The sequence below is a fragment of the Mirounga angustirostris genome, unplaced genomic scaffold (genome assembly GCF_029215605.1).
Source record: "Mirounga angustirostris isolate CCGP_5_RB_7025 unplaced genomic scaffold, mMirAng1.0.hap1 SCAF_11, whole genome shotgun sequence".
NCBI lineage: Eukaryota > Metazoa > Chordata > Mammalia > Carnivora > Phocidae > Mirounga > Mirounga angustirostris.
Window position 1 is genome coordinate 4,557,063 of NW_026991719.1, and position 16,649 is coordinate 4,573,711.

The following is a 16,649-nucleotide window of genomic DNA, read 5'->3' on the forward strand; positions in this document are numbered from 1 at the left end:
TCATCTGAAGGCTCCGTTCCGAAGCTCACTCAGGTGGTTGTGGGCAGGATTCTGTTCCTTGTAGGTGGTCAGCGTGAGGGCTGCAGGCCTCCCTCAGTTCCTTGTCATGGGGGGGAGGGGGTCTCTCCTACATAGAATCTCACTCCATTAAAATCCAGCAGGAGGAGGAGTCTGCTAGCCAGATGGAAGTCACAGTGTTTTGCAACCTGAGCACAGATGTCACGTGCTGTCCATTTTCCACATTCTGTTCATGAGAACCAGGTTGTGAGGTCCAGCCATTCCCAAGGGGAGGGGATTATACAAGATGGGAATACCCGAAGGGTGTCACTGGGGCCAGCATGTAGTCAGCTGCCACATTTTGCTTGAAACTCTGTTGCTGTCCTTATAGTTTACACAAAGTTATAATAATAGCGCCATGATGACTACCACTAACAACCACTGGCTCCTAGTGATGAGCCTCTTATGTGTTCATAGTGCTAAGTGTGTAATTTTATCTTCTCCGTGATGCTTACAAGGTATTGTTTTGATTATCCCCATTTTGCACGAGAAAGTACCAATAGAGAGGCTGAGTCATGGCCCCAGGTTTCTCCGCCAGGAGGCGGGGGGCCGGGATTGAAACCTCACATCACCTGCCAAAGCCACGGTTGCCACTCCAGTGGTCACTGGAGTGGGCACCATGCTCATATGGATTCCCTCCTTTGACCAGCTGGAGGCGTGTGGGGTCATTCTGCAGCTCGTGCAACCGTGAAACCCTCCCGAGGCTGTCACAGTGTCGGTTATCCGGTTTTTGCCCCACAAGTGTGTTGAATTGGAATGGATTTGGTTGAACTGTCAGTGAATTGCTTGTAGTTGTAAAGGTGTAGATGGATTAACTTCCTCCTAACAAGGGCTGTTTGTCTAGCGCTTCATCATTTTGGAGACTTTTTCTTCTCTTTTTCTTTTCATTGTGGGGTGGCAGGGGGATGTTCTTCCTGCCCTACTCCCCAGCTTTATTGAGGTATAACTGACAAAACTGTGTACATCTGAAATGGAAACGTGATGATTTCATATACATGTAGATTGTGAAATGATTATCACAAATCAGTTAATTAACATACTCATCAACTCACCTATTATTCACCATTTTTTGGCGTGTGGTGAGAATGTTTACGATCTACTGTTGAAGGCCCTAGCAAGTACACAGCACTGTATTATTAATTGCGGTGTCCATGCTGTCCACAGGGTCCGCGGAACGTGGTCATCGTAAAACTGAACACGTGTCCCCTTGGACCAACCTCCCCGTGTCTCTGCCCCAAGCTAGTGTGTTCCGTTCTGCGTCTGTGAGTTCGACCTCTTTTCTTTTTTCAAGATTCCACGTTTCTTTTCATACTGCATTTGTCTCTCTGTGTCTGACATCATAGCCCCCTGGTTCATCACTGTTGTAACAAATGGCACTATTTTCTTCTTTTTACGACTGAGTAATATTCCATTGTCTGTATAGAGACCGCGTCTTCTTTATCCATCTGTTGGCAGATGCTTGGCTAGCTCCTGAGCCTTGGCTGCCGTGAACCATGCAGAGAACACGGGAGTGCAGGGGTCCCTGAGATCCCGGTTTTGTGGAAACCCTTTATTTCCACCATGTGCACTGACTCCCCATGGCAGAGACAGGATCGGAGGGAATGGTGGATGAGCCTGAGGCACAGACAGCTGGTGCTTTGTGCCCAAGACCTCGTGGCTGGTGACCTGAGCAGGGACATAACCCCTGACTCGTAATTCTCCACACATTCCCCTACTTCCTGACAAGCAGGGAGAAAAAGCCACCAAAGAGAGAACTGAGGGCAGCATTAGGGATGAGCGAGTTGCTGCAGTCAGAACCATGGGTCCCTGCGTGGTTGTCTTTAGAGGACAGGAGGAGTGGGGAGCAGAGTTTGCTTTTCCGAGAAGGGAGGATGCTCGAGAGCGAGAGAGATGCAAGAGCGGGGAGCGGAAGTAGGTCTGGACAGAGAGGAAGGTGTTGCTTCGGGTCATTGACACATGAGGGTAAGGATCCTGTGATGTGGGTTCTCAAAGGCAGCGGACAAGATGAGTGTTGGGAAATGGGTCTCCCCTGGTGAACAGGGAAGGTGGTACATGGACACACACCAGTGACAGACAGGAGGCAGGTAAAGCCAGGGAAGGAGGTATGCTCAGGGCCTGACTTTCTCTTTGAAGACCCTTCCCGAGATTGGTGCCCACGTGCGTGGGAGTTGAAAGGCTTCTGTAAGTGTTGGGGGCCTGTCCTGGCCGAGGAACATCATCTGTCAGCATTGAAGACGTGCTTGTGGGTGCAAGGGAGAAATTCACGGTCACTCGGATGGGTGGCAGTTTCCGAATTCTTCCGTAGACGCCAAGCAGCTTGCGTGGGACAGCCGAGAGGGTGAGTGGAAGGTGCAGGATGCAGAGATGTTGCGGATGACTTTACAGATGCCGGGAAGGGTGGCAGGCAGATAGGAACTCGGAGGCTCTCTGTGGGGGGCAGTTTTGCTCGTGGGGTGCAGCTTAGCATTGTCCAGTGACCAGCAAGCCCCACAGCGAGGACTTCTGCCATCTCGAGTGCCGGTCATGCCAAGGCTGGGAAGCCCTGTTAATGACAGCAATAAGCTAAGAACCAATCATCGTTTCTTTACATAACAAATCATTAATAGCAGAAAAATACAATTAAAATAATAAGGGTGATGAGCGCCTGCTCCCAGTATTTCTTCACAGAGCTGACTCGGTAGAGAACTAGGCAAAGCACGTAGAGTGCCTGCACGCACTCAGAAAGCTGGGGTTTTGCAGTAGGAAGTTGTATTTATTTATTTTCTATATGAAGCGAAGTGTGAAAAGACTAAGGAGTTGGGAGCACGTGACCGCAGGATTGTGGCTGTCGGCTTCTCTGGGTGTGAACGCCCCCCGTGGCATCCTTGCGGGGACGGGAGGTTAGTGAGCATACTCTTTTATATGTCGCTGGTATTAGTTACGGCTTCACAAGGCGTTCAATCCACTTAGGGACCCCTGCCGTGCCAACCCTCCGCATTCCGTGGGCATCCCTAACGGGGGTCTTTAGTCATCCTCAAAGCTCTCCTGTGTGTCACTCCTCATGCTGACAGATGGATGCTAATTTTGGAATCCTTCTATTACCCATAAATCCTTCCAGCCATCTAAAACACAGGGTACCGTCCTCATTAATCTCCTCTTTGGTGGAGTTGGAGCGAGGCGTTGTTAATGGAGCAGAGACAACGTCGGTACTTTGTCTCACGCGGCTGTCATGGGTCCTTGTTTCCCCAGCCACTGCCCTCGTGGGGTCCCCAGTGTGGTTAGGAAAGAGAGCATCTTTCCAGCCTCGTATCCACACAAGTTGTCAGTCATTGGTTGCTCATTTGCTCCGTCGCAGAGACCGCCTGACGTCAGAGGCTATGTTCAGAGAGGAGAGAGTACGGAGAACACGGCTGCGGAACGTGGCCGGACACTGTATGGCCTTATGTACTGCACGCCTCCCTGCTGTCCCCATGGTCCAGGGGGCCAGGCCTCTCCCTGGCCGGGCAGCCTGGTAAACGGCATCCCCACCATAGCCCCCGCCTCAGCTCTGGCTCTGAATGGACAGGAACACGGGCTTGGGGCTGAGAACCACTCGGACGGGGAGCAGAGTGGGGAGGGAGGCAGATGCCAGATGAAGTGGGAAGCCGACGTCCACCCATAGAGCTGAGAATGTGATTCCAAGGAGGTCAGGCTTTTGGTTCCAGTGGGACAGGAACACTGACCCCCACCGCCTGTCCAAGAGAGGGCTAGACAAGGATGGAAGATGGCAGAGCAGGAGTGGGGTTAGCCGAAGACAGGAAGGAAGTCCCTCCCTGACTGTGGATGCAGAAGCCAGCAGGAAGACTGAACTTAGCATCCCAGGACCCAGAAAGGGCCAGAAAGCAGAAGCTCCAGGTTGTTCTGAAGATGGGGTCAGGAGTGAGGGTGGAAACCTGAGGATGGTTTGCACATCTGTGTGGAAGAGATTGGATTTCTAGGTCCCCGTCCGAAGGCTACAGACCTGGCAGGTCCCCCTCGTCAGCCAGCCCCGGGAGGGAAAAGGCTGGGTCATTGGAGAATGTGCGTCAGGGAGGCTCTGAGCTCGGGGCATCAGGCCCAGCTGGGACACAGGGAAACGAAGGGTTGGATCGAGGCAGAGTCATTAATGTCCGTGTTGGGAAGGGAGGGCAGCCAAGTCCTCACCCCACTGCAGTCCCAGAATGCGGCCCGCCAGAGGGACCTGGCCCCAAGCAGGAGATTGAGGGGTGCTCCGTGGAGACACAGGTCAGGAGAAGAGGCTCCCAGGTCCTGACAGTTCATCCTACCCACACACACGCAGGCCTTCCCTCCGGCTTCCCGTGTCCTACCCTTCAAGGGGAGCAGACCACCAGGAACCCCGGGTATCTGCGAGCAAAGTCTCTAACACGACACAGCCCAAAACATGAGCACCAGCACGTGGCAGGGACTGTTCTGTGTTGTAGGACGGAGCAGTGAACAGACACACAGCATACAGTACACCTGTTTCGTGTTCTGCGTGAATTGGTTTCCCATGATACTGTAACAAACTACCACCATCCTGGAGGTTTAAAACCACGCTAATTCATTTATGCTAACGTTCTGCAGGTAGGAAGTCTGGAGTGAGTCTTACGGGGTTGAAATGAGGGTGTCAGCGGGCTCCTTCGGGACTTTCAGCTTTAGCGGCTTCTAGAAGGCCCCTGCACTCCTGGGCTCTTGGCCCCGCATTACGTCACCTTTTACGTCGCTTTGCTCACCACGGACCCCTCCTTTGGTCCTGTCACCTACCGAATGCCCCACTGCCTCCCATTTGTGAGGACACTTACGAGTGTGTTGGGCCTAACTGGACGGTCCAGGCTCATCTCCCTACTGCAAGATCTGGAATGCCACGTGCAGAGGCCCCTCCGTCTGGAACGTCACGTGCTCACCGCTTGCAGGGATAAGGTTGTGGATTTGTGCATTTGCTCTAAGCGATTATCCAGCACCTGGGCCTGCAGCCTCAGCCATTGAACCTGGTGCTCCTTGAGTTTGGAAATATGTACCCGTGTTACCCTTAGAAAAAAAAAAAAAAAGAAAGATAATTTCAGAGAAGAGACGAGTCTGGAGTGCCTGTCCATCCAGGGCTCAAATAGAGAGCTTTTAGCGAATTATGGAGCTGGCCCCCCAGGAAGAGATGGCCCGTGATCTTGTTTGCATTTTTCCAAACAGAGCGTATGTTTTCGCATTGGGAAGAAATGGGAGGTCATTGCCGTCCTTGGAGGAAGAAGTGCTTGTTTTGGAAATAAGAGCATCACTTTCCTTGCCCAGCGATGCGTCAGCATGTGTTTGGAACACATATTGTGTGGGGCGGACGGGTTGGGGGAAGGTCGCACAAAAGGAGAGGGTACGCGGCACGCTGGCGTCCTTCACGTCCGTCTGTGTGCTTGGCCTTTGCAGGAAGATGAGGATCCGTGTCCTCCTCCTGCTGTTCCTGTTTGAGGCCCACAGCCACGCAGCCTCAAGGCCCAACTTCGTCCTGCTGATGGCCGACGACCTTGGCATCGGAGACCCTGGCTGCTATGGGAACGAGACGCTCAGGTGCGGGGACGGGCTTGCTGCGTGCAGAGCTGGGCAGCAGGGACATGAGCTCACGCGCACAGAGCGCAGAGCGCCTACACGTGTCAGAGCCCTTCCGGGCGCACAGGTTCACGTGGGGCTTTACGGAGATGCACACGGATACGGGCGTTAGGAAGGCGGGTGGGACGCGATCTGTTCGCAGAAGGTAAACCCAGAGGGACCGCTAGACAGATCTTCATAAGGACTCTTTCTTACTCAGATACTGTACTGCTTTGCACCCGTCCTCCTTCTCTCCTTTCCATTGCTTCCCCTCTCTTAGGCAAGTTTGTCTGTTGGGTACTGGCTCCCCCCACGGCCCCCGTCCCTGCTGGCCACCTCCATGCCTCCTTGCTGTCACCATGAGCAGCCAGCCTGGCCGGGTCAGGTAGCACAGGACAGATGCCAGGTTGGAAGCCTGCACAAATTCTCAAGTTCCAGGGGTCATTGCAATGGGGGGAGAAGCACAAGGGGAACTGGAGTCCGGGACAGAGGAGGGCGTTCTGTGTCTCACCCGTCTGCTCAACACCACGGTCACGACAGACGTATTTGGAGGGCCCCTTGATTTAAAAAGGAGAGTCGGTCCTTGTCTCATAGGATATTGGCATCAATACTGCATTTTCTCTTTATAATCATGGGGACACAATGTCATAAAGTGCTTCTGAGCCTCATCTTACCCACGATCAGTACAAACCGAATGGCGCGAGCCGGGGGCAGAGATCATTAGCTTTTACTAGAATTTCCTTATAAGATCTATGAATAATAATAGCATGTAGCAGGGGGACAGACGCGCCGGTGAGTGCTGTGGACGCCGACTGACTGTCACGGCCTCACGCCGGCTCCTCATCTTGTTTTCAACACCACACTGCAGCTTGGGAGAGTGTTGCATTTGCTATGTGTCAGGCCAAACAGAAAGCGGGCATCTGTTGTTCTTTGGAGGAGAACGCGGCGTGCATGTGTGTGTCCGTCCCGAGCTGAAGCTTTGCATCAGATTCTGCTTGTCGTGTTTGGAATGTGTGCTCACCTACACTTGCTAGACCTTGAAACACGTGGGCAAGGATGAGATTTCAGTTGGCCACGTACGTTTTCCGCCCCACCTTTGGCCTCATTCTGTAAAACGTGTAGATCTTACTTTTGGACGCTTCTCATACCTCTGTTGCTCCTAATTTAGTTCCTCTTATCAGAGTCGTGATCATTTCTTAAGTTTTGTTTATCATTTTTTTCAGTCTATTATTTTATTAATATTTATTTTTATTTAAAATCAGTCAACATATAGTGTATTATTAGCCTCAGGAGTAGTATTTTTTTTTAAGATTTTATTTATTTATTTATTTGACACAGAGAGTACAAGCTGGGGGAGTGGCAGACAGAGGGAATCAGAGAAACAGACTCCCCGTTGAGCAAGGACCCAGTACAGGGCTCAATCCCAGGACCCTGGGATCATGTCCTGAGCCAAGGCAGACACTTAACTGACTGAGCCACCCAGGCACCCCTCAGCGGTAGTATTAGTGACTCATCAGTTGCGTACAACACCCAGTGCTCATCACATCACGTGCCCTCCTTAATGCCCGTCTCCCTTGTACCCCATCCCTCCCCCGACCTCTCCTCCAGCAACCCACACTTTGTCTTTCCTACAGTTAAGAGTCTATTATGGTTCGTCTCCCTCTCTGATTTCATCTTATTTTATTTTTCCTTCCCTTCCCCTATGTTCATCTGTTTTGTTTCTTAAATTCCACAGTGGAATATTACTCAGCCATCAAAAAGAATGAAATCTTGCCATTTGCAATGACATGGATAGAACTAGAGACTATTATGCTAAGTGGAATCAGTCAGTCAGAGAAAGACAAATATGATTTTTAATACTATATGTATTCCTGAATTTCACTGAGATAATAGATAACCTTTCCTACTCAGGTGTTGTAATCAAAATATTTACAGTCACGTTTTAACATGCCATTTCTACCAGATCTCGAAAGAAAAAAAAAAGCGTACACAATCACAGTGAAGAATTCACGTCACAACGTACCCCACATCTGTCTTGTTCCATATTGGGTTCCAGTTTTTTATGAATTTCATTTTTCATTTTATATTTTGTCAGCTCACACCCCAAAGTAGTCAGATGTTTCAGTGGGCCAATCTAGGCATGAGGAGGTTTAAGTCAGGTACACAGATTTGGTCTTCTAAGCCTTCTAGATCTTGTGATGGAAGGCAGAAGCACCGTGGAAATGTGGAGTGTGAAATGCATACACTAAATTCATGGATGGGAGAGCAGGTGGACATGAGCAATGGAATGAGATGGCCTTCACCTTCAAGCTGTGCATTAGCAAGGGCTAGTCTGTGTGGGTGCTGGAGCAGGGCCTGCAGGCCATGTTGAACAGGATGCGTGCTCCAGCCTCTGGGCCTCTGTGTAGGAGGGAGCAGTTAGCTGTGCTTTCCCTTTATAGTGAGGAGCTGCTGTGATAGGATCTGTGTCCTACCCATGGACCAGGTCCCCTTACGGGACAAGGTTGGTGGTAGGAGGCCCGCGAGAATCCCATCTCTGCCAGGATCTGAAGGATGGAAGGTAGCCAGGCTGGCAGACAGGCAGGGGCTGCGTTCCCAGTGGAAGACGTGGGATGAGAGCTCAGCGTGGTCCCAGAACTGGAAGAGGTTCATTTCTGAATGCCTAGCAAGTGTGGCTTGACACCCCGACAGGATCGGCCAGTCCATTCCCAGAGCAGAGGCACCAGAATGCATCACCTATCCTTCTGGTAGTTTCCCTGGATGATTGAGAGGTGACCCACTATAAAATGCACAGTGGAAACTGCATGTTTCAAGGTCATCATGAATGACATGAGTCTTCTGTTCTAGGACGCCCAATATTGACCGGTTGGCTGAAGGAGGAGTGAAGCTCACTCACCACTTGGCAGCTTCACCCCTGTGCACACCAAGTAGGGCAGCGTTCATGACAGGCCGGTACCCCATCCGATCAGGTAACCCCCGGGCTCCATAGCCATGGCTGTTGTCCTCTTGGGGGCATCCCCGACCTCCTCTTTCAATAGGTCTTTTGTCCTGGCTTCAGGAATGGCATCTGAGTCCCTCGTGGGGGTGTTTATTTTCTCGGCCTCTTCTGGAGGACTTCCCACCAGTGAGATTACCTTTGCCAAGCTTCTCAAGAATCAAGGCTATTCAACAGCTCTGATAGGTATGTGCAGCTGAGGAGGGGGAGTCGAGGGCCTGGGCAGGGCGAGAGGGAGAGGGCATGATAACTGTCTTCTTAAGGATGACATCACTGATAACAGTTTGCACAACTTCACATGGGGAAGAAATGATTTCGATTCTAAATTAAAATGCAGTGCACCTATCTGGGCTATTTGAAAATAAAGATATGTGTCGTTTTGTGTGTGTGTGTGTATGTGTATGGATGGATGGATAGATAGTTAAATAGATGAGATTGATAGATAATGATGGATGGATAGATGGATGGACTGACGGATGTATGGATATATGGAAAGGTAGATGACATAGGTGATAGAGGCAGGAATGGATACATCAGTAGATGAAATGGATAATGGATGGATGATGGATGGATGGATCATGGGTGGTTGGATGGATGGATGGTGGATGGATGGATGATGGTTAAATGGATGGATGGATGGATGATGGTTAAATGGATGGAGGGATGATAGTTTGATGATGGTTAAATGGATGGATGGATGGATGAATAATGAATGGATGAACAATAAGTGGATGGATGGATGATGGATGCGTGGATGGATGATGGGTGTGTGATGGGTGGATGGATGGTGGTTAAATGGATGGATGGATGGATGGATGATGGATGGTGGATGGATGAATAATAAGTGGGTGGATGGATGATGGATGGATGGATGGATGATGGATGATGGGTGTGTGATGGGTAGATGGATGGATGGAGAGATGGATTGTGGGTGGGTGGATGAATGGATGATGGTTAAATGTAAGGATGGATGATGGGTGGATGGGTGGATGAATGGACAATGGTAAATGGATGGATGGATGATGGTTGGGTGGATGAATAATGAATGGATGAATAATAAGTGGATGGATGGATGGATGGATGATGGATGTATGGATGGATGATGGGTGTGTGATGGGTAGATGGATGGATGGAGAGATGGATTGTGGGTGGGTGGATGAATGGATGATGGTTAAATGTAAGGATGGATGATGGGTGGATGGGTGGATGAATGGACAATGGTAAATGGATGGATGGATGATGGTTGGGTGGATGAATAATGAATGGATGAATAATAAGTGGATGGATGGATGGATGATGGATGCATGGATGGATGATGGGTGTGTGATGGGTGGATGGATAGATGGTAGATGGATGGATGGATGATGGGCAGTTGGATAAATGGATAATGGATGGATGGATAGATGAGACACAGAGATGAGACAGATTAATAGATTGATAAATAGATAATTGTGAGTAGCCATACAGCATACAAAAGTACATATACACACTAGGCTATTGAACATTTTCATTTTATATATTAATACTAAAATTGTGTCAGACTTTTCTCAGTTGACATTCTCATTGATTTTATTCAATTGATAGGAATGATCCATTCTCCCTTTTTACTTGATAAACATAGGTCTATGCCGGTCATCAGATGACTCCTAAAATCTCTCAAAGAAGCAAAATGACCATTTTCTTTCCTCCCACCTCTTGTCATAAAACCCTCATCATATTTTTCTTTTGTTAGGCATTCACTAATTTAGTGGTGTAATTAACATTTTATAAGAAATGTTCATAGATGTTTAAAATAATTGCTGAGTTATGAGTGTGATTTCCTCATGCTTCAGGGGTAGTTTTTTGAGAAAGGATTCATTTTCACTTTTAATATTCAAGGGACAAAACCAAGTTGGTTCTACGACTTTAATTTTAAGGAAATGTCTTTTAAAGACACTTGTGTTTTTCTGTGTATTTTTGTCAACTGCCTATTAATTATGTCAGGTGTTTGCCTTTTGTTTTATTTTGTTATTTTCAGCACTAAGTTATTGTTTTCTGGTAGAGTGAGTAGTTAATACCCTGTTGTTTGTGGAAAAGGAAGTGAAACACTGTGGAGTTCTACAGAATAGGAGTTTGGCTAATAAATGTGCAGAGTGATCCCACTTTTCTGTGTGTGGGGATCAGAAGCTCACATTCAGGTGGGGGTGCTCATTGGGTCTAAACATATCATCCATTTGTCTTCTCAGGCAAGTGGCACCTTGGGACAAACTGTCACAACAAGACAGACTTTTGTCACCACCCCTTGAGCCACGGCTTTGACTATTTCCATGGGATCCCCATGACCAACTTGAGGGACTGCAAGCCCGGAGAAGGCAGCGTCTTCAGTGGAGGCATCAGGGTGCTGGTCTTCATCCCCCTTCAGATCATTGCGATCACGCTCCTCACCTTGGCGGTGCTCAAGTTCCTTGGGCTGGCCCATGTGCCCCCCGGGATCTTCGTCTGCCTTCTCTGCCTGGCCGCCATGATACTCGGCCTTCTGGTGTGCTTCCTGCATTACTTCCGGCCCCTAAACTGCTTCCTGATGAGGAACCATGAGATCACCCAGCAGCCCATATCCTACGACAACCTCATGCAGAGGCTGACGGCGGACGCGGTCCAGTTCATACAACGGTTGGTATCGCCTTTTATCCGGGTGCTGCCTGTTGCCACATGGTGCTTGGTGATTTCCATGGAGGCTGGAGAAACAGGGTGGTCCTTCTAGCCACGTTTCCCCTTCCCAGCTGCGGAGATTTCTCCAGCCAGGCTCCCGGGAGGAGGGGTGTGCACAGTGGAATGGCACGTGCAAGGAAGTGTGATGGAGTGGGCTCTCATCCGAGGGGCTCTGCCAGGTGTCCCTTACGTCCTGTGCTTCTGAAGCCAGGCCAGAAAGTGTCTTCCAGGTGATCAAAGGGGCTTCAGGTGTCACCACGGTCGTTACTCTTAAAGTGTGCATTGGGTGAGTATAGGTGTGGTTCTTGTGACAGAAACAACATAGGGAAGTCCAAACAGTCTGTGTAAATTTCTGAGCAGAACAAGTGTATGAGGAGCCTGGGTGGAGCGAAGGATCTCGTTTAGGTCGGTTAGGACCCCTTGGGTGCACAGTGTTGAAGGTTGCAGTGAGCAAAAGGAATAACCATCCACAGAGGGGTCGATGGCAGTCCTGAGTAGAGACTATCTCAAGAACACCTGCTATCAAAACCAGACATTGGGTGCACAGTGTTGAGGGTTGCAGTGAGCAAAGGGAATAACCATCCACAGAGGGGTTGATGGCAGTCCCGAGTAGAGACTATCTCAAGAACACCTGCTATCAAAACCAGACAAAACCATGTTGTTCCATTTGGAACTTTAGAGAAAGGTGGAAATACCATGTGAAAATCAGACACCTGGTCTGTGTGGTCAGTTGCCGGGCACATGCCGAGAACACGAGTTTCTCAGGCACCAAAGACTGGAGACACCCGTGGGTCCAAGCTACAGTGGCAGGAGGAAGGACGTAATGCGGTTCTGGACAGAAGGAGGAGGATTTTAAGCTGGTGGTCATGCTCCTGAGCATCTGTGGTCACCATGGGCACATGGAGGTACCGTTGAGTTAGTGGTGCCTACGTAAGCCTAACTCTTGGCCTACACAGCCAGAGCAGCCACTGCTCAGGCTTTGTGTTAGCAGAACCCAGAGGTGGTGAGTACTGAGGATTGCCAGTCTTACCTCTCTGAGATTCCGACTGTGGAGTGCTGAGAGAAGGCTTCATGCGCCCGGAGAGGGTCTAAACCCCACGTCTCCTAGGACACTCGGAGAAGTAACTGCAGCATGGTTGGGTTTTTGCAAAAGTCACAACTGTTGTTACGCCTGTAGATTTTTCCACAAGGGGATGCTGCCTTGTGATCGGGTGCAAAATCTAAGAACTTTATGAGGTATATGTTTTATATCGTCATCTAGTAAGATATACAGAGATGGTTAATAGAAACAAGGTTCTCTTCATTTTCTTCCAGCAGAGTGATCACTTCTAATACTTTCCATCTTATTGCACTGCGTTTTATTTTTTAAAAATCTCTCTGGCTGGGACAGTAAATCAGTGTCATCACTCAAGAGTGGGGCACAGTCCGCGTGGATGACGAAGCTCTTACCTCGTGGGTTAACCTCGCTGCGTTTTATAAGCAAGCGAACAGCCATTCCAAGATAGGATGGCGCCCTGCGGGATTGCAGACCTGTCCGTCGAAGCTCAAAACCCAGCAGTATGCTGTTTGCCAAATTTGCTAAAAGAGCTGAACGCTCACCTATTGGCCTGCATCTACCAGCAATCTCTCAGAAACATATGAGAGGAGATGAACAATACAGGGCCCCCTGCAAAAATCACAGGGTTCAGGAATCATCCTCGGCGTCCAGATGATTTCCTTCTCTCAAACATGCGGTATTTTGACAGAAATGATTGAATCTGTAGAGAATATGAATATTCAGATGATTGCAAGGCATTTTAATGGGTTCCTCAGCATGTGCCTTTGGGAGGGGACCAAAAGCAATTTGATCATAAGGGCCTTGAAGCCTGTGTAGTTGATCTTGATGATGTGGAGTTTCTGCAGTTTTGCGGCAGAACTAGAGATTTAAGACATTGTACCAACACCACAGTTGAACCTTGTGGTTATCGAGTTACTACAGGAGGGTTTATCCTTCACAACAGGTGGTTCCAGAGGAAATGCCTATTGCGAATGTTGACACAGCATGTGCATGGTCAGTATTAGTGAAAATACCGCATTTTTGTGTACCGTGTTGCTATTCATAGAAAGCTTTCTCCCTACGTCACCTGAAGATGCAAAGATCGAAAGCATCTGGATAAAACCATCCTTGGCTACATTTGTCATCTTGTGCGATGTGTGATATCTGATTCAGTCCATGGGATAGCCACGTATCTTGAGAATCCCCTCAATACATCACCAAAGAAACATAACAGTATTTACCAAAAAAAAAAAAAAATAGTATTTTGAGGTTCTGAAGACGCATTTATAAGTGTTGTGTCATTGGCCAGCATATCCTGAATAATGTAGGCAGGTCTTTACCACCTTTGTGTGAGAAACGGATTCAGACTTAGGAGCAGAAGGAAAATGACCAAAAGCCATGACAGTGCTTGTGAAATTCGTGCATTAACATAAAAGACTGTTTGGGGGTGCACAGTTCCCATGCAATTCCTACGTCGAGAGTAGTGAGGAAGATGATTTAAACTCTTACTTCTAAAATTTATCTTCTTTCTCTAAGCCTCGTCTCTGGAACGACTGACAGTGCAGATGTTCACGTGAGGTATGGAGTTGTGGATGGCAAGGGCGTGAGGCAAAGATGCTTCGTTGGTGGATGATGCTCTCACATGAGGTCTCCTTAGCCAAATTTGCTGCAAATGTGCGCCTGGAGTAAAGTGCACACTTCTGCATTGAAGAGAGCAGTGGTTTGGAATATATCACCGTGCACTCCATGGTGCCTCCTCCTAGTTTACTCTTTTTTTTTTTTTTTTTTAAAGATTTTATTTATTTATTTGAGATAGAGAGAATGAGAGAGAGAGAGCACATGAGAGGGGGGAGGGTTAGAGAGAGAAGCAGGCTCCCTGCAGAGCAGGGAGCCCGATGCGGGACTCGATCCAGGGACTCCAGGATCATGACCTGAGCCGAAAGCAGTCGCCTAACCAACTGAGCCACCCAGGCGCCCCTCCTAGTTTACTCTTAAGGATAAAATTTACCTTGGGGAGTTGCTTCTATGGGGAAGCTAGATAATTAGCTCACCACACCATGTTATGAGCTATATCGTAATGCAAGAGACAGGTCATCCTTAATGCAATTTAGTTAGCGAGAAGTCTGTGTTGCTCTTACAGGCAGGAATGAACTGTGGATTTCTAAGAGATTCCCAACCCTCTCTCTGTCCTGAGTGAAGGATCCTGCAGCCACCCAGCTTGCTCCCTTGGCCATCGGTCTCTTCCGGGCTCTGTAAATCAGAGCCAGCTCGGGTGCACAGTGCAAATGTTGGCTCAGCTTGGGACATGTTCAAGTGTAAGTGACCCTTGTGGAGTGCTTGTGCATGACCCGCTAGGGACTGGAGATACACACGTTACTGGGACCCATCTCACCACCCACATCACCTCCTTCTTGTTACAAAACATCCATACCAGATGGGAAAAAGAGATGTCTTCTGGTAGAGGAATTTGAGGCTCCACACTTTGGAGTGAATAGCCAAAGCCCTATGGTAATAGTACAGCATGGATCAGAAAGCACAGCAAAATGTCTGTGAAGGCTGTTTTTCTCAGTCGGAGTGGACCATGAAGACTCTGCCGACTTACCGCTTAGGTCTCAGTACAGAGGAGGTGGAAGAAGACCAGGGAAATTTACAGGTGGAAGCGGAAGAGTCCCGGTCTCATGCCCCAAAAGTAGAACGCATCCTGATAGTTCTCACGGGAGCTCTGATGTCCGTATCCTCATTACCATGGAGATGGAGAGGTATTTGCTTATTCTGAAAAGAAATCAGAGGCCGCACAGGAACAGGTGAATTCAGCGAGTTAATTTTATTCACAAAGTAGTTTTTCTTTCGCGTAACTGGTCAAGGCCACATTTTAAAAGGTTAATGGCAGTGGGTAGAATGCGAGCCGCGTTTCACATCGTCCTCGGCAGAGCGAGGTGAACCTTGGTCACTCTGCAGCACGAGGAGCCAGAAATGTTGGCCCCTTTCCTCCCCAGATACATCGAAAACAGTGCTTCGTGGCTAGGAACAACATTTAAGTTGAAAGAAACCGCTCTTTTTTTCTCTGCGAATATACAGATGTTCAGGCTGAAGAGGATGTTTTCAAGGATGATAGCTTTATACGCACCCACGTGATTTCTGTAGTTTATGATCTCCAGTGACTGGATTCATAAATTCCCGTGAACTTTACCGCAAGTGTTCTGTTGTCCAGGCCCCCACGTTAAACGCGTATTGAACAAATTCAGGATGTGTTCCATATGCATGGAACATATTCAACGTCAGCGATGTGTATTCTAAGAGGTTGTCAGTAGAAGTGAGATAAATGCTAGTAACTTTCAGTTACGCTTAGGATGGGATATGTCTTGGACCTTCAGCACTGAAGAGAACAAATACACAATTTGGAAAAGAGCTACAGTTCTATTTTTAATCACTGACTTCCTGGAGTGGTAAGAGCTCATTTTTGCAACTTTAACAAACCCCGATCCCTGACCGGTCCCCAGAGGGAAGTGAGCACGCCGTGGGAATGATGGAAAGTACGAGTCGTGGGGGGACGTGGCGTTGCCGTGCAGGGATTATGCCCTTACTGGAGGATAGTGATCATGAGCTCCCTCTGCCGTGTCCTGTCCTCTGTAGCTCTACAGGAAATCGAGACTTGCTCCTGCAAACATGGTTCATCGTAATGCCCTAAAACCTGGGACAGCTGGTAAACGTATCATCGGAAGACCTGCCCTTTCTTCCTGTCCTGCTGCCATCGGTATTGGGCACCGTCGGAATCCTGAAATGCATTTACAGGGTACCTTCAACCTAGCCTTTCACATCTGCAGCCAGACCGTGGTGTAAGTGGCCATAATGAATGGCTGTGATTCGGCCCAAAGCATGTTCCGAAGAAGGGGATCGTGGGAGGACTTTATTAGTTTCAATAAGCGTTTAAGCCAGAAAGGGATAGGGGTGATATTGATCTTTAATTCACGGTGAGAAAAGTGCATCAGATTAACAATGAAGGGCAATTCTACAGGGACGCACGCACACGTGTTCACCAGTGGAAAGGTTAAGTAATTAAAGAATTGTCTCGCTCAGTAAGGGTAGGTGCCCCTCGATTGGCCTCTACCGTGCATGGGTCACCAGGAGACAGGTTTCGGAGTGGAGGGGATCTTTGGCTCTTTGGACAAGCCCCCATTCCAGGCCGAGCATGCCGCGTGAAGTTGTGGAGGGATGCTTGCTTTTCGTGATTCTGCATCCCGATCCATGTCATTCCTAACTGAATGGGGCGTGGATAAAGCACTTTCAGACCCCCCTTTTTCCATC

The 16,649-nt window shown here is 48.8% G+C and overlaps 1 protein-coding gene across 4 annotated transcripts in view; it reads left to right on the plus strand.

Annotated features, from left to right (window-relative positions):
• STS (steroid sulfatase) overlaps positions 1-16,649 on the plus strand; it is a 159,944-nt gene that overhangs the window by 70,407 nt on the left and 72,888 nt on the right. For 2 of the 4 annotated variants that reach the window (XM_045874236.3, XM_064573692.1), the window contains exons 2-5: positions 5,467-5,607; positions 8,473-8,594; positions 8,684-8,806; positions 10,846-11,269. In XM_045874236.3, coding sequence (XP_045730192.1) covers positions 5,471-5,607; positions 8,473-8,594; positions 8,684-8,806; positions 10,846-11,269 — 806 coding nt within the window. In that variant the 5' untranslated portion in view covers positions 5,467-5,470. The remainder of the gene's footprint in view (positions 1-5,466; positions 5,608-8,472; positions 8,595-8,683; positions 8,807-10,845; positions 11,270-16,649) is intronic. The other 2 variants (XM_064573694.1, XM_064573693.1) reach the window with 1 other exon arrangement.